At 42.4% G+C, this 27,375-nt stretch overlaps 1 protein-coding gene across 4 annotated transcripts in view; it reads left to right on the top strand.

The window, feature by feature from the left end:
• Positions 1 to 8,613: 8,613 nt before the first annotated feature.
• The window catches only part of ELMO1 (engulfment and cell motility 1), a 457,219-nt gene continuing 438,457 nt past the window's right edge, over positions 8,614 to 27,375 (top strand). For 3 of the 4 annotated variants that reach the window (XM_065884095.1, XM_065884098.1, XM_065884096.1), the window contains exon 1: positions 8,757 to 8,834. In XM_065884095.1, the coding sequence (XP_065740167.1) occupies positions 8,757 to 8,834 (78 nt within the window). Of the gene's footprint in view, positions 8,835 to 27,375 lie in introns of all 4 variants that reach the window. The other variant, XM_065884097.1, reaches the window with a different exon arrangement.

Genomic DNA, 27,375 nt, shown 5'->3' with positions numbered 1-27,375 from the left:
TTTATATTATTAATGATATTTATGCCAGGTTGGGTCATAGTTGTTGCAAGTATTTTCTCAGATTGTTATTTGTCTTTAAATTTTTATGGTGCTTTTTGGAATGCAGAAGATTTTAAGCATCTTTGTGTTAAACTATCAGCCTCTTATGTTTTGTGTTTTTGGTGTTGTGAGTTTGCTGGGGCTGCCATGACAAAGTACTGCAGACCGAGTGGCTTAAGCAACACAGATTTATTGCCTCACAGTTCTGGGGGCGGAAAGTCTGAGATCACGGTGTTGGCAGGGTTGGCAAAGTGAGGTCTCCCTTCTTGGCTTGTAGATGGCTCTCTTCTCCCTGTGTCCTCAAATGGTCATCCCTTTGTACTTGGGTCCAAATTTCTTCTCCGTATAAGGACACCAGTCAGATGAAATTAGGGCTACCCTAATGACCTCATCTTAATTTAATTACCTCTTTAAAGGCCCAATCTCCAAATACAGTCACATTCTTAGGTACTAGGAGTTGGGACTTCAACATGTGAATCTGGAGGGGGACATACAATAGCCCACAATAGGTATCATGATAGAGAGGCCTCCATCATCTTGAGAGTATGTAAATATTTGGAGGAAGTTATTCAAACTGCTGAGATTTAGCATCTTCATTCATTTACTTCAGATAGTGCCAGCTGTCGCTCGGGGCTGGGGTGAGGAATAAGTGAGAAAGTGTGTATTTCAAGTGCCCAGTTCAGTGCCTGCTCTCAGCTCGTGCCTGCCCCTTTCTGCCAACTATCCCATAGCCTCCATGATGAGAATTCAAGATGCTGTGAAAGCACTGTTCTCTGCAAGTTTGCAGCATATAGTAAGCCAAGAGTATCTAATTTCACATTGCCCCACGTGGCAAGTAAATGGGCCGCGTTAATAGTGAGATTACCACATGAGGCTTTTGTGCACGGCATATCCATAAAATGAAATATTGGGTTTCTGCATTTGATTCAATTCTCTTTACTTTCGTCTGAATGCTTGTGTCTTGCACAGCGTTCCCCCATTTCTGAAGCCGTAAAGTTTCTTCCTTGGCTCTCCACTCTTCTCACAATGGCCATCAGTTCCCTAACGCAGATGGAGAATCTGAGATGGCAGCCCCACCATTTATCGCTCCATACGGATCCTCCAGTGCAGGGGGCACACGCCCACTACCTATGGCAGTCATTGCTTACCTATGTGACTGGTAAAGAGGAGTGTCTGTCCCTCCCTGATATATGTTTGGGAAGGGAAACAAAGGCAGAGTTCAGCAAGCCTGAATGATCACAACATCCCAAGTAATGTCCAGCTGACAGCTCCTATGTCCTGTATCCTTCTACGTAGACAGTTAGGGTGTTGAGATACTATAAGTCTATTTGGAATAAAAAGAATGTTGTACAAAGAAGAGGGGAACAAAACTTTTATCCAGATGTGTTTCCAGTGAGCCTTCCTGAGGCACAGTGTATGGTGCAGGGCGGTGTCCTCAAAAGAGAAAACTAGAGGGCTCAAGGCAGACAGGGTCGTCAAAGGAGATTGGAAGATGCCACCTCAAAATATTCCACTTTGCATTAAGGATTATTTTTGAGCTGAAAGCAATTAAGAAACAGTATATTCAGAAGGAGCTCTCTGCCCTTCTTCTTTCTACTTAAAAGCAGGGCATAAATTTCCATTTGTAAAAATGTCCTTCTCTCCCAAATTAGAAAGAGGACTATTCCAGAGACAACTCTTGTCACCTGAGAGGACTTGAGATGGCATAACAAACCTTACTAAACAACCCTTTCTTACCATATATTTCCAGGTTACCTTTCCACAACATACATTTCCACCCCACCCCCACCCAAGAAGCCCTAACCCCCTCGTCCTTTGTCTAGCCTTTTCTCCACACTTTATCACACCTTGTTAAGATGGTTTGTGAGCTCCAACTTTTAACCATCTCTTTGAGTTACTCATCTCTGAGTTCTTCTGCACGTATAGGCATTGCATGAATAAATAAACTTTTTTTCTCCTGTTAATCTTTGTTTTGTTAGTTTAATTTCCATGCCTCAGCTACTAAACCTAAGAGGATTGAGGAAAGGTTTTTTTTGTTTGTTTGATTTCTCTTTCCCCCCCTCCTCTACATAGTACACAGAGAAAGGCTGCTTTCAGTTCCACTTTCAGAGGTCCTTTTCCTTTGTATGTAACTCCAATGCCAAGGGAAAACATTGTCTATTTCTTTTTCTGTCAAGGACCACTTAACATTTAAAATATGGGACTAGTTCTCCCTCCCCCACTATTCATTCCCATAATCATTATAAACCTATTATCTGTCATAAGTGGATAATGATGGTGAGTGGGGCAGAGGACAGCTTGCCTATGGAGAAAAGGGACAGAGGAGTTGAAGCAAATCGTTTCTCCAGCTGTTTGGTGTTTCTTTCCCATTGATCTGCCTTTTGGCCTCTGCTGATCCATCTGTCAGGCTCTTTGAGTTTGTGGTGGCACACAGTTCACCAGGGCAATCGTGCTAGTTTTCCCACTACACAGGTCCTATAGAACATCCTCATAGGCTTAACTTTTTATTCTCCTAATAGGGTTTGCTGGTGTAACAGAAAGTCTAGAAATAAAATAAAAGGATTTAAAGCCATTCAGGGACCCAAAACTAAAACTATATGGAAAATTCAGCAGAAAAAAATGTGTGAGGTATTTGGGAATTTTATGAACTCCAAGACCTAATCAAGCTGCCTGGATAAACAGGGAGAGATGTAACAGATCTTTAAGAGACTTTAGTGAGATGAGTTTCCAACACAGACGCGTAGCACTTTGGGCTTAGAACAATGTGTAGCGACAGACAGATTTCTAGATGGGAATCAAGAGTGTTTTTTTTCCATTGTCTTGGAGACATGACCCAAAGATAAGAAGGAGACATTCAGCAGAATGATAAAGACAATTTCAACTTGCTCAGGGGTTATAGAGTCACATCTGACATGCAGATTTTGGTAACTAACTCCCAAGTGAGAAGTGACTCCTTTTTTTCATTTAATTCACTCAACTATAAACAATCTCTTTGACATGCATATTAAGGTTGTAGAATCTTGGTACTGGAATAAAGTAAATCAATCAGCAGTGAAGCAGGAACATTGTAGAATTCTCCACTCATTCCCTAGGTAGGGAGAACCACAAGGCAGAGTGGTTGGAAGGTCTAGCCTATACTTCCCTTTAGTGATTCTTAAATTTTAGCTTGCATAAGAATTATTATATCAAGGAGTTTATTACACAAATTCATGCAGCTTGTATTTACTGGGCAGTTTTGACTAGACTTGGTTTTATTGCCAGTAGCTCTGATGAGATGTCAGTCGTGGAAAGTATGCATTCAGCCGACACCATGAATGAGATGCTTGTGTGCCCTGGTGATGTAACTGTGTTCAGGATGGGCACCCTGCCATAAGAGTGCTCCAGGTGTGGTAGGGGGAGGTTGACCAGAAGACTCAAGTGCCCTGAGTGCTGTGCCTGGGGAAGCAAAGACTCTAGGAGATTGTATTTGTTGACTGAAATTTAGAAATGCATTTCCATCTCAGTTATGCCTGATCAAGCACTGGGCCTGCGTGTTGATGTTTCTTGGAGAGTCTGATGAGACTGTTTGTCTTGTGTGAAGTTCAGCCATGGGTTTCCCTGATCATTAGTAATCTGCCCAGAGAACTTGGTAGCTCACAACTTAACTGGAGGATGATTTTGCCTCGCAGAGGACTTTTGGCAATGTCTGGAGAAATTTCTGACTGTCACAGCTAAAGAGGAGTATTGACCTCTAGTAGGTAGAGGCCAGGGATGCTGCGAACCATCTTACAATGTACAGGACAGCCCCACAGCAAAGGACTATGGCCCCGAACGCTAACAGTGCCAAGGGCAAGAAAACCTGAGCTACAAACTTTCTCTTCTGAATTACATCAGTAGCAACAGTGACTATATATAGAAGCCTCAGAGCTAACTGTTCCCTCTTGGAAATATCAATTCAAGAGGATAAAATGTGGACTTCTGAGGATAACGACGTGGATCAGATTATTCATTCTGCACTTGTGCACCTGGCTCTACCCATGGGAGCCTGGCTGCACCCTGTCTGTGCCATTTGTTAACGTGGGGAAAACTGATGAGGTCTAATTTGGCTGGTTAAGTGAGTTCCCAAGGGATGCACCTCGCCTCTTTGCTCTCAATGGCTGCTTTGTACACTGCTCTAATGTTGTTCTCCACAGAGACACAGGGAGAACTGCATTATTCTATTCTCACCTGTTCAACAGGTTTTGTCTGAAGAGTCTTTGAGAAATAAATATCAGTTAAAAAGGAAAAAAGCACGCTTGGCCTTTGATTCCTGGAAGGCCAGATGACCTCTTTCAGTGTAATTCTAGACTATTTTGTGTAGAGTTGGGAGGAAGGTGCTCAAAATGCATTTTTATTTCTATTATCTACTCTCTTAACCACCAAGATTATGTGTTCTTTGTTTTGAATAGTGTTACCTGATATTTATACTGAGTCTGTTTTCACATTAGAACCTGTTTTCTTAACTCTTACTCTAGGAAGTGTAATTGAATCTAGATCTTGAATTGAAGTGACTTGGTACAGATAAAATACACTGTCCTTGGAATTCTCAAGTGAATTAAAAGAGTGTAGAGACTATGAAGAAGTCTGTCCCAGTGCAGATTGTCTGCTTGTATTTGTACCTAGGAGATCCATAATTTATGTAGCAGGTCCCTGTTGTTGAATATTAAATTGTTTTCAAGTTTGGGGAATTACAACCAAAACAGCAATTGGCATTGTTATGGTTAAGTTAATAATTATTTCTTGAGGAAGCATCCTAGAAAAGTAAAATCACTCAAAGGGAACACAGAATTTTAAGGCTTTTGGTACAGTCTGCCAAAAGTACCTCTGGAAAGTTGTACCAATTTATATTCTGAATAGGTGTGCATGGACATGGACTTTCTTCTTTAGAAGTCACGACCAAGAGTTAGTGTAGGAGTGTCTAGGGGGGACAAGAGTACGGTCAATGAACCTACCAAGTTATGATCCAACAGCTGCTGGAACTCATTCTCTTATTACTCTAGCTCTTACTTGCTTGGCTTTGGCCACTCACCTCTTTCTGGAATATACAAGGCATGCTTCTGCCTCAGGGCCTTTGCACTTGCTGTTTGAGAAATAGAATATTGCCTACCATATTGGTAAACAAAGAATCTAGCTACCACATTACAGCCACCCTGATTGTGAGCCCTGAGGGCACTCAGGAAGGAAACAAAGAACGCTTGCCATCTAGCAGTCATCAGACTGCAGCCAACCCCTATGGTGCAGCTTGAGGAAACTCTGGATGAGGAAACACTACTGGCCCCAGATAGCTGAGGTGCATATCAAAGGAATGATTTCAGTGAGCCCAGACTCTTGCATCTTCCCATGCATAGAAAAGCATTAAATTCTTTAACTTGAGGTATCTAGTTGTCTTTTATTAACAGTAATCTTTGTTCTGACTTCCTGGTGTTGTTGCAAAAACTCCTATATATCCTGGCTCCCCCCTTCCTCTTCAGAGCAGTTTGCTCAGGGTAATGTAAGATGCTGCCTCAGGGCTTGAAGTCCTAAGAATGTCCAATCAATAAAACATAACTCTCAACTTTTAGGTTGTGCATTTTTTTTTCAGTCGACGTGTTCCCTTGGCCTGTGACATGATTCCTCCAGATGTCCACATGGCTCACCTCCTCACTTCTCATAGGTCTTTACTCAGATGCTGTGTCTCACTGATGCTTTCCCTGGTTTCCCTATTTAAGACTGCAGTCCTGCCCCTCCCACAGAGATATACTCACATGCTTCAGATTCTCCTTCCCTGATTCATTTCTGTCCATGTCCCTTGACGCCACCTAACGTGTAGATTTGCTGCTGTATCCCCAGCACTGAGAACGGGGCTAGTACAGAGTAGGGCTCAGTAATTATTTGTTGAACGAGCTATTGAACCACTGCTTTGAAGATTTGCCTCTGCTGGTTAGCACTCATTATCGTCACACTGTGACGATCAAGGCTGTCTTCATCATCCTTGACCAAAGGGACAGCGGTTCTGTTTTGCGTCATTTCCTTTACTTGTCAGCTCTGATGAAGTTAGTTATTCATATAACTGCTGGTGTTGTTATGATTAACTGCCATTAGGCTGCTATTATTAACTCTGCTATCTCTATCATCTTAGTCACGCCCAATGGCCACTGAGCTCCAGGGGGGATAGTAACTGACAAGGCCCACTCTGGTTTGATAAAGAACCAGAGGCACATGTTTGATTAGCATCTTCATACAGAGATCAATTTCTGGAAGAAGGCTAAGAACCCAGTAGAAAAAAGGCAAAGTATCTGGACAGTTCACAGAAAAGTAGACATGGAACTTTGCATCTTTATATTCAACCTCTCTCACAATAAGAGAAATAGACACTGAAAGTACATTGAGGACTTCCCTGGTGGTGCAGTGGTTAAGAATCTGCCTGCCAATGCGGGGGACACAGGTTCGAGCCCTGGTCTGGGAAGATCCCACATGCTGTGGAGCAACTAAGCCCGCGCGCCACAACTACTGAGCCTGCGCACCGCAGCTACTGAAGCCCACGCACCTAGAGCCCATGCTCCGCAGCAAGAGAAACCACCACAGTGAGAAACCCGCACACCGTAACGAAGAGTAGCCCCGGCTCGCTGCTACTAGAGAAAGCCCGCACGCAGCAATGTAGACCCAACGCAGGCAAAAATAAATAAATTAATTAATTAAATTAAATAAAAGGAAAGTACATTGAGATACATTTTTTTTTCAATGCATCAGGTGTGCAAAAGTTCAATCTGTTGGTGAGTCTGTGTGTAAAGAGGCAAGCCTCATCCATTGCTAAAGGGAGTATAGATTGGTACAACTCTCACTATGGAGATACATTTGGAGATGGCTGTCAAAATCTAAAACTGCCTGTGCTCTTTGACCCAACAATTTTACTTCTGTGAATCTACTGTAAAAATATGCTTGCACATGAGCAAAATGATGTATGCATAAGATTTTTCACCAGAGGCTTGTTTATAACAGCCAAAGGTGAGAGATCACCCAGTGGCCCACGGCAGGGGACTGGTTCTTCAGATAAGATACTGGGAAGTTGCTTCATAGCACAGGGAGATCAGCTTGATGCTTTGTGATGACCTAGAGGAGTGGGATAGGGAGGGTGGGAGGGAGGCTCAAGAGGGAGGGGATATGGGGATATACATATACATATAACTGATTCACTTTGTTGTAAAACAGAAACTAACATAACATTGTAAAGCAATTATACTCCAGTAAAGATGTAAAAAAAAAATAAAAGGCTGATAAACATAAAGAAATCAAATAAAATATTAAAAAAAAAGATACAAAGAACAACTATGCAGCTGTAGAAGGAACCAGGACACAAAATTTGTATTAATATAGAAGGATTTAGAAGATACATGAAATGAAAAAACACCAGGGTATAGAATGCTGCCTTTTATGTAAAGAAAGTGGGGAATATAATATGCTTTTGCATTTGACTTACATACCTGAAGAAGTTCTGGAGTGATACATAATAAACTAGTAACAGTGGCTAGCTGGAGGGGTGGGGATAGAAGTGAATATTGGGTGGGTGTATCATTTCAGGAGGAGGGAGATTCTACGCTGTCTTTACATGCACACACACACATGCACACACGTTCGAGTTTGGAATCACATGAGTGTTTTACCTGTTCAAAAATATTAAGTTTTAATTAATTTATTTATTTATTTTGTTTTAATTTATTTATTTTATTTATTTACTTTTGGCTGCATTGTGTCTTTGTTGCTGCACGCAGGCTTTCTCTAGTTACAGTGAGCTTGGGCTCTAGAGCGCAGTCTCAGTAGTTGTGGAGCACGGGCTTAGTTGCTCTGCGGCATGTGGGATCTTCCCGGACCAGGGCTCGAACCCATGTCCCCTGCATTGGCAGGAGAATTCTTAACCACTGAGCCACCAGGGAAGCCCCTCAAAATATTAAGTTAAAAAAGTTATCCTAAAAGAAACGAGTGAGTCTGGGAGAGAGAGGCAGCAGAGGATAATCTTACTTCCTTTGTGTAAAGCAACACTGTTCATTCCAGTGAGAATTCAGGGTCTGTTCTGAATGCTGTACTAGGCACTACAGTTAATTTTCTTCTCATCTTGTGAACTGGCCTTGGGGAGGGAGTGTGTGTGCATGTGTGTGAACCTTGGGGCATTGCGCCTTCCTTATGATATCTTGGTTGCTATAGTGCGGAGGAGCTCTATTTGTGACACACAGAAAACACTTTAAAGATATGCTGCTTCCTGGCCATGACTTCCTGGACAATCCGTCCTTCCGAAGGCTGCTGATCACGAGGAGTTTGCATGCACTTCTGGGCAGAGTGAGCCAGGCTCATTCAGACCCTGGGCACCATTCAGAGTAGAAGCAGGCAGTAAGGGACGCCTTGCTTCCCACTGAGGCCTTGGGAGGCTGTTGCCTCTCCGGGGCCTCGTCTCCAACTCCACGGCATTGGCACCTTCCCCTCCTTTGCCTTCTCTCCTCTGGAGCCACCCGTGAATGGTGCAGTTGGCACCCTGTGTCTTCTGCACCCAGAGCCGTTTCTTGTACCAAAACCACCAGTGAAAACAGGAAGTGATAAAATTCACCCAGCATCTGCACTGAGCGACTTCTCTTTCTCTTTTTGTCATTCCTCATTAGGTATAGACACGTGCGGCCATCTACACTGTAGGATCCCGCTTCCACCGGCTTTGGACATCGCGGGGATTTGCAATGCCACCACCTGCGGACATCGTCAAGGTGGCCATAGAATGGCCGGGTGCCTACCCCAAGCTCATGGAAATCGACCAGGTTAGTAATACTGGCAGTCGTTTAGGGGTTATTTTAGTTTCCCTTCTATTCTGAATTTACACAGACTTCAGATAGCTCTTTTTTCTCCTGTTCTCTCTCTGGCTGTGTTGAAAAATTGGTGTGATAATAGTTGCAGTGTAGTTTGATTTCTGTACCACATGCAGTGGCGATGGATGGGGTTTTTATACTCATCCAACATCTACTTGGAGTGTGTCAATACAGGGTTTGTGTCTAAAGCTGTGAGGGAGGCAGGAGGGACAAGAGGACTAGACTCTGGGCAGTTGACACAGTGGAGGCCGTCCCAGCCCTGCCTTGCAGAGACTCATGACTATGTGCTGATTGTTTTATCATAGACAACACAGATCTTAATTTTTGGAATCACTCTTCTCTTTGGTTTTTGCATAAGCAGCCAACAAGTATGTTGCTACTTTGTCATATTAATAGTTTGGTCATGCGTGGATGGATCTAGAGACTGTCATACAGCGTGAAGTAAGTCAGAAAGAGGAAAACAAATATCGTATATTAACGCGTATATGTGGAACCTAGAAAAATGGTACAGATGAACTGGTTTTCAGGGCAGAAATTGAGACACAGATGTAGAGAACAAACATATGGACACCAAGGGGGGGAAGTGGCGGGGTGGTGGTGGTGGTGGTGGTGTGATGTATTGGGCGATTGGGATTGACATGTATGCACTGATGTGTATAAAATGGATGACAAGTAAGAACCTGCTGTATTAAAAAAAAATAGTTTGATCATGAAATTAGTGTAGAGGAATGGGTCTCGGATCCTAGCCGGTTGTAATTTTATTATTAGAGTAAAATGCACTCTGGGTCTAGTATATTGTCTTGTATGTAATAAATACTCAGTACATTTTTACTGAATGAAAAAATGTCAAGATTTTTAAAATGGTTTTACCTATGGAGGCATCGTTTAGTTTGACAGTCTCATGATGTAACTCTCATTTACTATTGATTACAGGCTATCTCAGGAAGGTGGGTTTTGTCATTGTAAATGATTTAAAGGAAAAAGAAATTGAGGCCTAGTGTATGCTTAAGGGTTTCATGAAACATATAGTATAGGATTCTAGATGGCTTTCTACATTTTCAAAATTAGGGTACCATGGCAACTCCACTTTTTATGTTCTTGATATTATTTTATGATCTATACTTTTCTGATACTATTTTATGATCTATACATTTTTTCTGGTCAGATTTTATTATCTGATTGAAGACCACTGCAAAATTTACACGGCATTGTGTGGACCCAAAGGATTCATTAGAATAAATTATAAAGGTCAAATAAGAATTAGTTGAGTTTGAGCATGAATGTAAGAAAGGGTACATTTTTAGGTTTGTTTTCAAAAAAGGTGTCATCAGACCAGCATGTCATAGTCATTTAAACTGTTCTCTGAGGCAGATTTTGTTGACTTCAGAAGCAACCCATGAAAGTAGAGAAGCCCGCCCAGCAATTTTATATACATTTGTGTCAGACAACAGTTGTTTACCTTGTTTTCACATGCTGTTTGAGAGAGGATATGTGTTGAATGTTACTTTAAAATATGGCTGGACTACTTGGTGAAGACTAAATGTTGTTAAAATTAGGTTTGTCTACAACCCAAGAGAACAGTGGTTCAAAGAGATAGAAGTTGGCCTCTCAAGTCCACATGGCAGTCCTGGGCTGGCATGATGCCCCAGTGTCATGGACCCAGGCCCCTTCTGTCTTGTTGCTTTGCCTTCTCCATAGGTGGGGCTGAGGACCAGTTGCTTGGGCATCACCTGAGAGCTCAGTAGATATGCAGAGTCGCAGACCCTACCCAGACCTCCTGACCCAGATGTGCATTTTAACAAGATCCCCAGGAGATTCCTTGTGTAGTTAAGTCTGAGAAATGCTGAGCTGGATACCAGGTACCCAAGCCCAAGGCCACATCAGAACCACCTGGGGCACTTGTTCACATGTTCTCTGGGGCCCCAGCCCCAGAGATTCTAAGTCAGTGGTTTAGGTAGACTATTTCCTTTTGCTTCTGCCATGGCCCAGGGTGTTTGGAAACCTCTTCTTTAAGACAGTAGCTCTTGATACATACTCTTAGGAGCCTGTGGAGTCAGTATCTTGTTTCTGCCTTTGGGGATGGCCTTTGCTGTATGTGTGTCTTAATAATTTTTTAAAAAATATTCTTTTTATTTTGGAACAAGTTTAAATTTATAGACGAATTACGAAGATCGTATTGAGAGTTTTTGTATACCCTTCACTCAGTTTCTCCTGATGGTAACATCTTAATATAACTGTGGTACATTTGCCAAAACTATGGTAGATTACTAGTAACTGAACTACAAAATTTATTAGGATTTCATCAGTTTTTCCACTAATATCCTTCTGTTACAGGATCCAGTGCAGGAATACCAACTGCATTGTAATGTTTCATGTTCCCTTTGTCTTCTTCAGTCTTTGACAATTTCTGAGTCTTTCCCTTGTTTTTCATGGCCTGATAGTTTTGAAGAGTAACTTTACTTCAGTACAATTTCACACGCAGAAATGACAAGAACAGTACAAAGGAATTCCTGTCTACCTTTTATCTAGAGTCACTAATTATTAACATTTTGCTTCATTTGCTTTACTGTTTTTTCTCTCTCTAGTATACCTACCCCCTTTTGAACCATTTGAGGGTGACTTAGGAGCGTCATCTCCCTTTACCCCTAAATACTCAATGTGTCCTTCTTAAGAACAAAATCATTCTCTTACATAACCACAGTCTCTTTAAAGAAACCAGAAAATTGAACATTAGTTCAACATTATCATCTAATTCAAAGCCCAAAGCCCATATTCAAATTTCATCAAGTATCCCAATAAGGTCCTTGATAGGTATTTTCCTCACAGTCTGACATCCCTCCAGGATCATGTATTACATTTATTGCCATGTCTCTCTGGTCTTCATGGATCTAGAATGGTTCCTTAGTCTTTCTTCATCTTTTGTGACCTTGATAGTATTGTAGAGTACAGGACAGCTGTTTCGTGGAATGTCCTTCAGTTTGGGTTTCTCCGATGTTTCCTTCCAATTAGATTCGGGTTTTGCATTTTTGGCAGACAGGCAAGAGAGATGAAGTTGTGTCCTCTTCAGGGCGTCATATCAAGAGGCACATGAAGTTTCCTTGTCTCCTTCTTGGTGATGGTTCTACATTTATACGTGATAATTTTGAGGTTCATAGAAGTTAGATGATTTCCTAGTCAGTGAGACCAGGACAGAAACCCAGGCCTCCTGTACTTTGAAGACTGAACTTTTAAACCGTTGGCTGAATTGTAGGGCTCCTGCTAATGCCATAGGGAGGCCTCCACAACGAGTTAGAGACCCAGTCCCTTTTTGCCCTGCAGCCGCTGAAGTTGGAGAGTGGCAGTTTTGGTATCAGGTGCTGTTTCTTTTTTCTTTTTAAGATTTGTTATTTATTTAATTTATTTTTGGCTGCTTTGGGTCTTAGTTGCAGCACGCAGGATCTTCGTTGAGGCATGCGGGATCTTTCATTGTGGCGCGCGGGCTTCTCTCCGGTTGTGGCGTGTGGGTTTTCTCCCTCTAGTTGTGGCACACGGGTTCCAGAGTGCGTGGGCTCTGTCGTTGTGGCGCACAGGCTCCAGGGCACATGCGCTCTGTAGTTTGCGGCTCACAGGCTCTCCAGTTGAGGCACGTGAGCTTAGTAGTTCTGGCACGCGGGTTTAGTTGCCTTGCAGCACGTGGGATCTTAGTTCCCTGACCAGGGATCAAACCCGCGTCCCTTGCATTGGAAGGCAGATTCTTTACCACTGGGCCACCAGGGAGGTCCCCAGGTGCTGTTTCTTGATCCAGTTGGAAGTTGGCACAAGAATTGGAAATGTATTTGCACAAACAAGGAAGACTTGAGCAGTGATTATTACTGGGGTTTTCTCCTAATCTTCTACCTTGTTCAATAAAGGTCACACCACCTGTTTCTCTCCCATTGCACGTTACCTTTGCTCCTTTGCTCTTAGCTACCATTTCACTAAAAGGAATTTCTGGAAGCTGGGTCAGGCATTGCTGCCCCATCTTCTCCCCAAACCTCCAGTACCCCTCCACTTGTCACACTGTGTTGTCCTTGTCAATCAGCTTAAACCAGTGGTCCTCAACCTTGTGTGTGCCCCAGAGTCACCCGGGGAGCTGGTGAGTAACGCACATCCCCAGCTCAGCTGCAGAGACTGTGATTCTGCTGACCAGGGATGGGTCCTTAATCTGGTTTGTGACGAGCATTAGGTGAGTCCAAAGCAGGGCCTCCCACATTGCATCATGCAGGGGCTCGTGAGAAACAGTCATGAGCCCGAGTTACTCCATTTTTGAATATTGTTTCTCTAGTGCCTGGTGAACAACCTTCCTTAAGAAGTGAATATTTAATTAATGAACAACCAGGAGAGGGAGCTTCCTGAGTGGGGATCTGTTCTGCTCAGCCAGGGCCCATGAGGTTCAAGGGGATGTCTGCTTGGAGTGGATTGGTTTACCTTCCTTCTGAATTTTGAGGAGACAATTCTGTGTTTCCACTCCACAGGAAAAGCCCCAAGGAGCTTCTCACAACTGGAGTTTGCTGTCATATGAGGCTCTCGGAAGAGCTGTCAGCTAGCTCTTTTGTTCATGACGGCAGCCTCTGCTCCTGCCTTCACTGTCTGTTGTTGGCTTTCAACCTCAAGAGCCACTTGAGGCTGTAGGTGATGATTGTCTGGATACACAGAGCCAAAAAGGCTCCCCATCCACTCTTCCTGTTAACCTAATATTTTTTGAACAGCATATTTCTTAGTCAAGAGTGTCAAAACCCTAGCACTTTGTTTTTGGCGGTACACGGGCTTCTCACTGTTGTGGCCTCTCCCGTCGCGGAGCACAGGCTCCGGACGCGCAGGCTCAGCGGCCACGGCTCACCGGCCCAGCCGCTCCGCGGCATGTGGGATCTTCCCAGACCGGGGCATGAACCTGTGTCCCCTGCATCGGCAGGCGGACTCTTAACTACTGCGCCACCGGGGAAGCCCCCCCTAGCGCTTTTGACACGAGGCATAATGCTGAGAGGCAGTGTGTCCTAACAGACACCGTACGGGCTCTGGGACATTTAAATCTGGGTGTGGGCCCTGGAGCCCCCCATTCTGTGAGAACCCAGTTAGCCTCTGTGAGCCTTGGTATCTTCGCCTGGTCAAGTCGAGACAATAATTTCCCACTTCTTTGATGGTTGTGAAGATTAAAGAAAATATATGAAAAGAATATAGGACACTGCCAGCTCAGAGTAATTACTCAGTAAAGGCATTATTGCTGCTAGTTTAAGCAAGTCCTCATGAAATTAGAAAATTAGATGCTCTGATTTTTGTTTTTACTTGCCCTTCCATCATGCACAGTTTCCCACCTTTCTCCTTCTTTATCTGCTTAGCTTTATAAATGTCTAGAAGGAGAAAAAATTAAAGGGCAAGTGGGAGGGAGGCATCAGCTAGTAATAAAGGAACATGCTAACTGGATATGCAGCCAATTCATGCTATGGAATATTCACTGGCTCCCTAGTACTCCTCCACAATATTTTCTCCCATCTCTTGGCCACCCACCAATATTCTGGGAAGCAGCCCCTCTGTTCCTTGCACATGCTCTTTGGTCCTCCAGTCTCTCCTGCCTCTGTCCTTCCCCCACATGCCTTTCTTTACGAGTACACTGAAGCCAGAAAGCCACTGCTCCCATCCGTGCCTCAGAAGTTCTCTGCTATGTGTTTGCACACCTCCAAACACCACTCGATGCTTTTGTCTCCTGTCATGCTGTCTTGCTTTTCCACTGCCAGCAGAGGAGGGAAGATGTGTCCCTACTCTTTTCCTAAGGCATTCAGCCTGTCCCAACCCCCATCTCTTTTGCTCCACCTGTGTTTTGACTTGTCCTCTCCCCTTACCTGAGGCTTTGCCCAACAAAATCCCCTTCATTTGTTCTTTTCTCCTCTGCTTTCAACAGGAAGCTCTTCTATACCTACCTTGGAAAATCTTCCTCTTGACCTAGTAACTCTCTTGCTGGAGTATAATTTATTTTCTGTCTTTCCATTCCAAGCCAATCTAAGTGCTGTCAGTATATGTCATCCATGTTGCTTTGGAATCTACTTGATATTAGTATGAATAACAATTTCCCTCCCTCTGGTGTTGCTGTCTTTGATGGCACCTATGCCCTCCCGTTTGCTAAATCGAGTGGTCCTCACTCTGTCTTGGTGTCACTCGGCAAAGCTGCTCGTTCGTATCTTCTTGAAACTACCCCCCTCCCTTCATTAAGCTTCAGTTCTGAGATTCTCCCTGCTTGTCTGATTAGTCTTTGTGGGTTTCCTGCATGGTTCTGTGTCTTTCTCCTTCTTTCTAAATCAGTCACAACCTCAGTGCTTAGCCCTCTGGTCTGCGTGTTCACCAGTGACACTCGTTGGCTCAGATTCCATGTTCTTTCGTGGATTTAAGTGTAACTTCTCTCTGAATAATACCAGCTCTGGTCACCGGCTTGTCCTACTAACTGGTCATCAGTTCATCTCTCTGTTTAATGGATGCATTATTTCCCTCTATAAACCTTCAGTTGCCTACAGAATACAAGCAAATGGTTGGTAAAACTGCTCATATGTGAACCTGAAGGAAGGGAGTCTGATAGGTGTTACCAACTTTTGGAAGTTATTTCATGTAGAACGGGGTTCATTAGATGTGTTATTTATGGCCCCAAGTGTACAAACTCCATCCTCTCCATACAACAGGATAGATCTCATCTCTAATCAAGAAAAGCCAGCATGGGCCATCTTGGCAGGCAGGGAGCCCTGGTCATCTCTCTTACTTGTGCATCAAACACTTGGGCAGACTGCTATGCTGCAAGTTCAGGCCCAGAGAGGATGATGGCAGGAGATGCGTGGTTTTCAATCTTAGTTCTGCAGATCCTTCTCAAATGGTTCAGGGGTGAGGGGGGTGTGCCATTTGCTTCCAGGCTGTCCACGCTCACTCCTGCCACAGCAGCTGCTATTGACCTCTTTTCATTTTTAGATGCTTTGGGGAAACAGTTTGTTCGAAGAAAGTATACCACAATTAAAAGAAAAAGTCACGGATGATTCTTGAGCTTTCTAGTATCCCTGAGACTTGAGTCAGATTCCTTAGCTTGCCTTCATGTCCTGCCATGATTTCCCTTTACAGTATCCCAGGTTCAGGGTATTTGCGGGTGCTGCGTGCAATTCTCAAGTACCCTCTTGCTTTGTAGAAGCTGCCCCTTTAGGAGTGTGTCCCTGCACATTTTTGCCCTTTTTTTTTTTTTCATGTCTTGTAGTTTCTTTCTAACAGCCAGCCTGCTTGGATTCCTCCTGCACTCTCTTCCCCTCTCCGCTCCTCTAAATCCTGGCTTTGCTGGCACTGCGGAGAGCCTTCTTTCTGCTCAAGTCTTTTTTGATCATGTAATGTAGTTGTTTCTCCATCCTTCTTATACCATTTTCTTTGCCTGTAGATTTTATTTACAGTTAATATAACCTGTGTCTGATATTATTTACATGTGCCCATGTCTTTTGAAGTATATTATAAGATGTAGATTATAAATAGATTATAAGATGTTATTATAAGCTCTTGGTGGTCAGCCTGATTTACATACTACATTTGTATCCTGTGGTCCATCACAATGATCTCTATTTATGTGGGTCTACTTTTGGCTTGAATTGTGAGTAGTAAAGATAAGAATAAAACACTGGTTATTCTCCATTCTCCAAACAGAAAAAATTACAATAGCACTCCTTCTCGTACATGGTTGCAGATTTTATTTTTCTCAAAGAAACATAGATGCATGTGTTTTTAGGCAAGCATGTACAAAATGATTGCCCACGGTTTTCCCTCAGCTGTCCTATTTCTGTAATATATTTAAGATATAATTCAATACATATAAATTTAATTAACCCATAAAGCTCACTCATTTTTAAAGCTCAATACATAAAGTACATTGATGTTTTTGTGCTTGACATAGGAGTTTAACTCATTCTGTACATAACACTAGTAGTAGTAGTAGTAATAATAGCATGTACCATCTAATCAGCACATATTATGTGCTAGGCACTGTGTTAAGTGCCCTGCACACAGTACTTCATCTCCTTCCTACAGTCCAGCAAGGCAGGCTTTATATTTCCCAGTTCGTAATTGTTCAGAGGCTCAGTGAGTTGCCTCAGATCACACAGTTAGGAAGCTACTGATTTGAGTCTAGCACTGGGTGACACTAAAACCCAGACAGTTTCTACTAAATCATAAATCTGTTCAGTAGTTCTTTTTTAATTTCATTTCAGCTTTATTGAGGTATAATTGACATGTGGTGAGAACAATTGAGTTTTACTCTCTTTGCAAATTTAAAATCATACAGTATAGTATTATCAACTACAGTCACCATGTTTTACATTAGATCCTCAGGCCTTGTTCATCTTATAGCTGAAAGTTTATATCCTTTGACCAACCTTTCCATATTTCCCCTACCTTCCAGCCTCTGGCAACTACTTTTCTACTTTCTGTTTCTATGAGTTTGATTTTTTTTTTTTTGTAGATTCTACATATAAGTGATACTAGATGGTATTTGTCTTTCTCTGTCTGGCTTATTTCATGTGTTTGGTAGTTCTCTTTGAGTCTCTCCATCTCTTAGGGCTCAGTTTAATGGTGGTTTGAAGAGATGCCTATGCCACTGCCAGCTTGCCTGCTGCATCCACGGACAATGTGACTTCCAGGGACATGTTGTATTATGAAAGCCAAGATTGTATTACCTTAAAAGTTAGGGAAAATATGGCGAGTGGTCTGGGTTATTACAGAAGGAGCCCACCTGAAGTGAGACAGAGCCTTGAAAGCCAGGTTTCTTTGGGGCTGGACACTGGGAGAGGCAGGCTGGCCTGGTGCTTATGGGCATGGACTTTGGGTAGACTTATTTGGACTCAAAATCTGGGCTGCCACTAAGTGCTGTGTGACTGGGGACAAGCCTCCTGCTTTGTAAGGAAGAATTGTCAATATTTATACATCCTTCCTGGCATTGTGGGGATTCGGTGAGGTAATCACTCAGTGCCCTGCTTAATAATAGAAACCATTAGGAGCCAATTATGATTTTTTTCAGTCATACATAGAACAAGTGTCTTATGTTTCAAGCAAGACTGGAACCAATAATACAAACTTTTCCTTAAATGCATTAAAGTTAGCTTTTCAGCCTGAAAACCCATAATTCCCCAGACATTTAAGTACTGAGAACCTGGTGAACTAAAATGACAGTTGAGCTCCAAATAAAGAGTCTTGAATTCAGATGCAATCACACAGAATATACAATTTGAGTGTATTTAATACCACTGAACACTATGTTTAAAAATACTTAAGATTGTAATTTTAATGTTATGTGTATTTTACCACAGTAATAGTAATAAAAAATCCCATAGAATCAAGAAAATGAGACTGAATTTCTGGAAAGTGAAGCTCCAACCTTGCCCTGCAGAAATGAAAAGTCATGTAATTTTTCTGGACTGTTCTTTCCCGAGTGGTTGGATTACATCAGGATTTCTCAACTTCAGCACTATTGACATTTTTGACTGCATAATTCTGAGTTTTGAGGGCTGTCCTGTGCATTGTAGGATTTTAGCAGTATCCTGGCCTTTACCCACTAGTTGCCAGTAGCATTCCCTCCCCCAGTTGTGACAACCAAAAATGTCTTCAAACATTGCCAGTGTCCCCAGGGTGGGGGACAAATTTCCCCTTGTTAAGGATGGACTAAATCAGTGGCTCCCAAGCTTGGTTCTGCATCTGAATTGCTTATGAAACATATTGAACACACAGAGAGGATTATTTGTAGGTGTGGTTCGAGGCCTGGGAATTCCTGTTTTTTTCAAGCTCCATGGCGATACTGATGCTCTTGGACCCAGATTTAGAAATGACTGTCTCTACACCCCACTACATTTCTAGCTCTATCTGCTTGTGATACCTCTGGCTCCCTCAGTAACGTTTATGGAGTGCCTCAGTGCTTCCATCAGTAAAATGGTCCTAATGGTTCTTCACCTTTAATTACTGTACAGAGAGTATGAACATAACACCCTCAAGAGCTTCTTCTGTTCCACTTAAGAAAGCCTGGGTGATGTTGCACCACTACTTTCTGTGCTGTCATAATCAGGTAGAATGCTATTGGGACAGGAATAGTCATTGCTCATCTGATTTTTGCAACTCTTGGATTTGGTATTGTAACAACTATTTCTTTTTTTAAAAATCTATTTATTTTGTTTTTGGCTGCTTTGGGTCTTTCCTGCTGCACGCAGGCTTTCTCTAGTTGTGGTGAGTGGGGGCTACTCTTCGTTGCACTGTGTGGGCTTCTCATTGTGGTGGCTTCTCTTGTTATGGAGCACGGGCTGTAGGCTCATGGGCTTCAGTAGCTGTGGCTCGCAGGCTCAGTAGTTGTGGCACACGGGATTAGTTGCTCCACGGCATGTGGGATCTTCCTGGACCAGGGCTCAAACCTGTGCCCCCTGCATTGGCAGGCGTATTCTTAACCACTGTGCCACCAGGGAAGCCCCTGTAACAACTATTTCTTAAACTTCCTTTACTGTAAAGTGACCGAAGTACTTCCCTTTCTGGTTTTAGCTCTGTTCCTTTGTATGTGAGAGTGTATGTAACTTCATAAAATCTTAGAGTTTGCCATGCTTTGGAAGAGAAAGACAGAAAACATGTCTCCCCTCAGCTGAGAACCCAGTTTAATTGCACAGGAATGAACTCTAGTGTTCTGCTTTTTCTTCTGAAAATGAACTACAGATTTCAGTTTGCTTTCTGGGTAGGAAGGGGTGATAGTCTCCTCCATTCTATTTCCCTTCCCCAACTCTGTCACTAAGAGCACATTGGGTAACTCAGGACAGAGCCTTTTATCAACCGTGTTTTCTTGAGAGTTTGGTGACTAAGACATCTCACATTTCTAGAACCTTTTGCGTGTGTCACACTTTGTACTTCATTTTCCTGTTAGGTCAACAGGCAGTTTGCGGAGAGGTATATAAATATGTAGATTTCAGCATTAAGCAGGACTCTGGGTTCCCAGAAAAAGCTGTTTTGTTCTGCAGAAAGGCAGCTTGTACTTTGTCTCTAGGGGTATATAGACCTGTGCAGTGTGCCCAGAACTGCGAGGGAATGAGAACAGCCTCAGGGAAAGAAAATATGTGCTCTTCTAGGTTGTTTTTTCTAGAATTTCCATCAGATGTACTTGTGGGTCCTCTAACTAAGTCAGTGGTACCAGCGTGGCACTGGACAGCCTCCCCTGCAGCTCCCAAAGTCTCTCAAATAGCAAGTCCTGTGAAGGTTACCTCCTAAATGATTCTTGATTCTGTCCACCTTTTCTCCATCCTTGCTGCCACTGCTCTCACTTGTCTCCACTTACCTCCTCAGCTGGCCTCCCGGTCACCTCTCTTACTTCCCCTCCGATGCATTCTCCCAGGCATTCTGCAGTGACTTTCCCGCCACACTTAGAATAAATTCCAGACGTCCTTGCTGTGGTTATTAGGACCCTGCTATCCTCAGCTCTTGCCTACATCACCAGCTTTGCTTAGAGTCAATGTGGCTTCCCCCAAATTCCTCTGTCTTGGTTCTCATTACAATTGACTTTTTTCCTTTCATGAATGCATAGTTCTCAGAGCCTTTACAAATGTGATTTTTCTCTTAACTGGAAATTACCGCCCCTTCATTTCTCTGCTTATCTAACTCCTGTTTACTCTTCATCCCAGATGAAGAGTAAGCTGCTTAAAAGTCTTCAGATTTCTCAGATCAGACGAAGGCCCTTGTTATATGCACTTGTAACATCCTATATGGCCCCACTTATTCATTGTGTGATGTTCCGCACAGGCCAAGTGTGTTCCCAGTGCCTAGGACAGGGCCTGATATGTGGTAAAATCATAATAATGTGAGCAGAGGAAATAGGTGATGTTCGTACTTTTTCTGTCCTATGATGCAATTAACTATAATTATGAAAGGAGTGGCCCTGGTGAGAAGAACATCCCTTACCTTGTTCCCACCATGCATTCTAAATATATTATTATATCTTATGAATTGACTTTATGAAGATCTATTTTTGTCCTTCCATCAAAGTCATCCATAATCAAAAGACAACCAAATGACTTTGAGATAAGCTGTATCAATTTTCAAAATGATTATAGATGGATCATTACCCTGGGACAAGTTTGTGGTGATCTATTTGCATTCATCAGCCTCGTCACCATAAGATGCTCATAATTTCCGCTGTCACTTCATTCTTGACCTCCTGACCCATGTAAACAACTACCTATCTGCTTACTTGTCATGCCCATCTAGATGTCCCTTGCACCTCAAACTCAACATATTCAAAACAGTCCTCATTTGTTCCTTCCAACACCAAGCCTGTGCAGTTTTGCTTTTCTTCATATTTTCCTTTTCTCAGTGACATATGAACATACACCCAGTTTACTGAAGCTGAAATTACATGTCTTCCTAGACTCTTCTCTTTCCCTCAGCTTTTCTGTCCAATCAGTTACCTCAGAAAACTTACCTGCATCTGGTCCCTCTTTGTCACACCTGCTGCTGCTGCTGTTGGTGACCCTATTCCCTCTGGTCAGTGTGGAGGAACATAGAGATCAAGGGAGGACTTAAAAATAAGTGTGTCATAGATCCTCAAAGGAAGAACTTTAGAAGAGAGAGACTAGTATCTACACAAACAGGAAATTATGCACACAAAGTAGGTAGACATAAATTGAGAATAGAGGAATATGAGAAAGAAACAAAAATCTCAGAAATAAAAAATATACATATAGTAAGTAAAATGTAAATAAAACACCCTACAACAGGAAAAAAACAATAAAACACATAGAGTTACTCTACAGTGGATTTGGCTATAGAGAGAACCAGTAACTTGGAAGATGAAAATAAGAAATACATCCAGAATATATTCCAAAAGATATGGAATGAAAAATATATATGTGAATGTGAAGTTGTGTTGAAAGGACACGTGAAGAAGTTCCATCCTATGTTTAATTGACAATCCTATTAATGAAGAACAAGAACAGAAGGAACGATGGAGAGGTGATATTTGAGGAGATCCTGGCTAATATCTTACCTCTCTGGAATTGAAAGAAGTTCCATAGGGGCTCTGGATTTGGCTGGTTGGATGGATAGAGGCTCTGCCATTAGGAGTTGTACAGACTTAACACTCTGTCTAAGAGTCATGAAAAAAGGGAAGGTTTCTAAGCAGGGGAGTGACATGGTATGATTTGTACTTTTGGAAGGTCAAAATTTGAGAATTGTTTTGTGAAGGTAAAATGAAATAAGAGAGACTAGTTAGACAGCTCTTGCAGTAGCCCAGGTGAGAAATGATTATTATGTCATGGCCTAGGATAGTGACAGAGGAGACAAAAAGAAGTCAGACATATGTCTCATCAAGACATATGAGAAGATTAAATTGACAGGAAATCGGTGATGGATTATACGTGGGAGGTAAGAGAGAGCAAAATGTTAAGGATGATAACGAGATTTCTTGCGAACAACTGGGCAAATGTTGGCGACAGCTACCAAGATAGAAAACACTAGTGGAGGAGTATTCAGGTGGAGTCGCATTCTTCATGGAACACTTACAAATGGGTACAGGAAAATACGAAAGCTTATCCATATGGTTGGACTTCCTTTCAGATTTCCTTTGTGTTTTGATACACTGGCCAACTTGTCTCTTGGCCTCCAGTGTAATCACCTATCATTAGAAAATGCACATTTGATTGTGTCACTTTCCTGCTTAAAAACCTATGATGAGTCCAAACTGTCAAGAGTTAGACATTTTTGGCCTCCAGCTTGCCTTTCTAGCCACTTTCTCTCAGTCACGCATATGACATCGTCAGCTCCTCCATATGCAACATGAACATCCACTTACCGTGACTTTATGGGTTCCCTAAGTAATCCAAATAGCAACTATTTTTAATTGCTTCTCTGTACCCATGGGCAGAATAAAGAAGTTTAGAGAGTAACCTCTGAGGTTGACTTGGCAGGACTGAAGAAGAACAAGCAACATGAAGGAGAGGGAAGACGTAACGTTGATTGCAAGATTATTTCCTGGCAGACCAGAAAAAGATGACTAAAAGTTGAAAAGTGAAAAAGAATTTTGGAGTAAGATTTGAATTTGAGGTTATGGAAGGATACACGCTTCAGTTAAAATGGCCTGAGACAGAAGGGGGCTATGGAGAAGTCAGGGCTGGAGGTGTTGATTTGAGCATCAAAAGTGAGAAGAAAGTTGGAGCAGAGAGTTCTTCCCCTGGATATCAAAAGATTCAGTGTTGACTTGGGAGTTCATCATAATTTATGTGGGTAGTCCATGAAGCAGGATCATCTACTATTCTCATGGTAGTGCTACAACATTGAGCCTTAAATAACATTTTTCAAAAGCTCACTATGTGCCAGGAATTAAGAGGCCCAGAATTTCATTGCCTTCCCCTCAGGTGTTAGCTCTGGGCCCTTGGGCTTGTTGTTGATGGTTGCTAGTACTCCAGATATGGGACAGAGTTAAAGAGCAAGGGTTCTGGAATTATATAGGTCTGGGTTCAAATTCTGGCTTTGCCCCTTATGCTGTGAGGCTTTGAGCAAGCTACTTAACGTCTCCAGATGCTCATACAGTTTTCTCATTTGTAATGTAGACTTAGTAACATCATCTTGTAGGGGATATATGGTAGTCACTCAATAAATAGTAGCTACTACTATTATCATTATTATCAGAAGGGCTAGCCAAGTGATGATAGATAATGAAAGTCTGGGTTGATGATATGTCAAAGGTAGGGGAGTTTTAGAAAGTGCATGAGGTTGTGGCCATTCTTTGGATACTCCAGACCCTTCCAGAAGAGCCTGTTTTATTGTTCTTTAAGGCTGTGGTTTAGCCTCAGGTTGCTGTGGTCACATTCATGGGACATATATTTGAGACTTGGAAGCTCACTTCCTCCACTACTTGCTGGCAGATATCTCAGCACATCCATAAGCACTCTAGAAAGAAGGATGAATAGGCATTAGTGCATCCACTCACAAACAAAGTAAAGCAACTGCATGGCAAAGTGAGACAAGTAGTAAAAGGGGGCAAAAAGCCCTACATTAAAAAAGTAAACTCACTTCTTAATACTCCCTTTGCCACTAGTTCCTCTTGGTATTCTTCGACAGCTGCCTTATACCCAATCTCAGTTTCTTTGCAGTTGATAAACCTTCATAATCTTGTGTTTAAATTGAACTTGAACTCTACTTTGCCTTCAGAGCTTATCTGGCTTTTTCATATCTACCCACCTGGTCTGATATCACCCTGTCCATCAGAGTCAGCAGTCATTTCTGTTTATCCGACCGAACCTGTCTGACTTTTTTACTTTCATACCATGCACATAAATACAATTGACCTTCCACATATGAACTTGACACAAGTAAGGAGACTATTTCACAGGAGTGAAGACAGGCAAACCTTAAGACCTGAACCGAGTCACAGTGTGAATCACTCATTTCCACATAAAACAGGACACTTGACTCAAGGTGTGGTGGAATGAAATGGCCTGCCAGCCAGGCCCGAGTCATCTGGGAGTACTTCTTGGAAAAGACGGATATTAAGGAAGGTAGAGAGGGATATAGGAATTGGGAAATTTGTTGTTTTTGCTGCCTGAGATATTGAAATTTGGAAAAAGATTTTATATCCATAGCAACATTGATATTAGGACAATGTAAAATAGTCAAGGACAAGGAAGGAGACTCAGAAGAGATAACTGATGTGAGTAGGGCTTTATTTTTGCATTGTTCATCTCTACATTTCTGTCCTTTTCTAAAATTGCAGTTTCCCTTCCAACTGAAGGGGAACACAGTTTCTACTGAGTAGAAGTATATCACAATTCCTAAAAGAGAAAGAGGTGTTTCTATTCCTCTTTAACCCACTAGTACGTGAGAGTACTAATTATTTTTTGTCTTTGCTCACTTACATAGTCCAGTGATGTTTAGGATGCAAAGATTGTACTTTGTCTTGCTGAATCTAATATTTAATTAGTTTCATGAAGCTTGAAACAAATCATTTTTAGTAAACCATTTAGACACAAATCATTTGTCAAGAAAAAGGTGGCATAGCCTGTCATCTTTCAATTTTTAAAATTAATGTGATACATAGTTTTACTACTTTGGAGATGTAGTTGTGAGCTCCCCCCTTTGTCATTTCTGACAGTCACTGAAGTCTTGTGTCAGTGATTCACATTGGAACTGTCGTCAAAATACTTGCTTTCCAAGAACCAGCTAAATTTGTCTCAGGAAAGTGTGGCTTTTGTCGTTAACTTTCAGATTATTTAGGCAGCTATTAGGAAAACAGAATATGCATACACACCCCTCGGGACACATTGGATTCCTCCATATTAAAGATATATGGCTCAGAAGCATGGAGAGTAGTCATCGGGTTCAATGGAGGAGAAATGACGCTGTTGTAAAATGACTGGTGTCATTGACACAGTGTCAGGAGGCACCTCTGGGAACTAGAAGGGTTATTGCACATGAAATTTTCTCCAAGTCACATTCTAGGCTAAGTCGTAGTAAACATGCATATCCCTTCTCAGAGGTGTCCTGACATTTGGAAGCTAGGTTTCTTTTCTTTCTGGGCCAACATTACTCATAACTGCTGTGCAGAATATGTTCAATGAATTTCCATCTATAAAAGCAAAGTAAAATCCCAAGTGCTGTCTAACTGTCAAAATAAAGCAGCTGTCACATTCTTTTAAAGCACTAGAGAAAGGCCTTTTAATAGTCTGGGACCAAAAACTTGAAGTCTTTGTGGAAAATGGTTTTGCAATTACAGGGCTGTACGACAATGGCACGACGCGAGGGCACCTGCGTGGTGGTGATGGGGGATTGCTCCTGTCTTCCTCTTGCTGTCGGTCTTCCATCTTTAGCTCCTACCTGAGCTTCAGAGGCAGTCGGAAGAGACCAGAAGAAAGGGAAAGAAGCTAAAAGTCTGAAAAAATAATTGTTCTTAATCAAAAAATGTTCATTAATTGCACCCTTGTGGCCTAGCAGCCACTCGCTTGGGAGGTGACAGAGGTGTCTCAGAGGCAGTCTCTGCCTCCTAACGGGTATAAGCTAGTTAGCAGAAGAAAGGAAAATGAGTTGAAGAATAAAGAACAGGATGAGATGAGTGCCAAAGGCAGCACTGGGAGTTGGAGTCACTTGAGGAAGAAGGAAGAATTGGATACTCATTCATTCATGTATTTAATTTCTTTAACCAACTTGTAAAAAAAAGTACCTGCAAAGCATCCAAGCAGGATTTAGGAGATGAAAGAACCTATTCATAGGTAACATTTATCCAGTGCCTTGCTATGTACCAGGTGCAATTTCGAGGGTTTTACATACATCCTCTCAGTTAATCTTCACTACCCTACAATGTGCAAGATACTGCTTTTATTTTCAGAAAAGAAAATGGAAACATCGAGAGGAGAAGTAAAAAGCCTAAAGCTACAAAATTAGGGACTGCAGAAGTTGGGGTTCAACCCCAGGAAGTCATTTTCTAAAGTCATTCAAGTGCTCATAGCTGGGGGAAGGTATAGAAAAGCTAGTTGGTAAAAATTCAGCATTCAAAATGCTTTTCTGGTGTCCCTTCACTTACTGTCATCTCATAAGCATTTTTCCCCTCGTGTCTTTAAAAACATTTGAAATACAGAAGATTTCAATGAAGCCAAGCTTTGTTTTGGGTATGATGCTCATTTTAGGACAGACCTGGGCCTGAGAAGTAGATGTCAGAGGTGGGAACTGCAGCCCACAATCCATAGTTGCTGACAGGCGTGCATCACATCGGATGGGGAAGCTACCAGCCTCCATGGGCTGGTGTCAAGGCATCAGTGTGGGCAGCAGCAGACTTGAGAGCTCCGAGGTGAGCATTTGGCCTGGGTAATATCCGCAGGCCGGGTGCCCTGCCAATGGGCAGAAACAGGTGGTTGAACGGGAACTGCTCAACTCATCAGGGAGGGGACACTGAAGAGGGACAGCAGCTGGGTCGTGTCCGGAGAACGTGCCTCAAGGCAGGTGGGACTCCACAACCTCCGAAATAAACAACTAGGGACTCCCAAGGATGTTTCTTCTTTGGGTTCTCTCATGCCTGAGAGCAGCCATGAGCTTTGGGTGGGAGAATGATCTTTTTTTTTTTTTTTTTTTTAAGAGATGAAAGGGAGGCAGGGGAGGATCTGGTTTACTGAGGAAGAAGATGAAGTGTTAATCTTGAAGGGGTGGCAGGACGTCCACCAGGGGTTGTTGGGAATGGAGGACCAGACCTTAGAAGAAGGGTCACAGTGGGTGACATGGATTCAGGAATTTATGACACTGGCATTTCATTAAAGGCAGGAGAGAGTTTAGAAAGGAAAGTGAAGGATCAACATCCACTTTAAGGATTAGGTAGAAAGAGTAAATATTCTTTTCTCTCTCTAATCCTTAAAAAAATCTTTTTTTTTTCCCTTACCCAATTGCAGTAGGTTTAATAGTGGACCCAAAAAGTATGTCCAAGTCGTAACCCCCAGAATATGCAAAGGTGATTTTATTTGGAAAAAGAGTT

This window comes from Phocoena phocoena, chromosome 9, assembly GCF_963924675.1.
Source record: "Phocoena phocoena chromosome 9, mPhoPho1.1, whole genome shotgun sequence".
Taxonomy (NCBI): Eukaryota; Metazoa; Chordata; class Mammalia; order Artiodactyla; family Phocoenidae; genus Phocoena; species Phocoena phocoena.
This window is presented reverse-complemented; position numbering and strand designations above follow the sequence as displayed.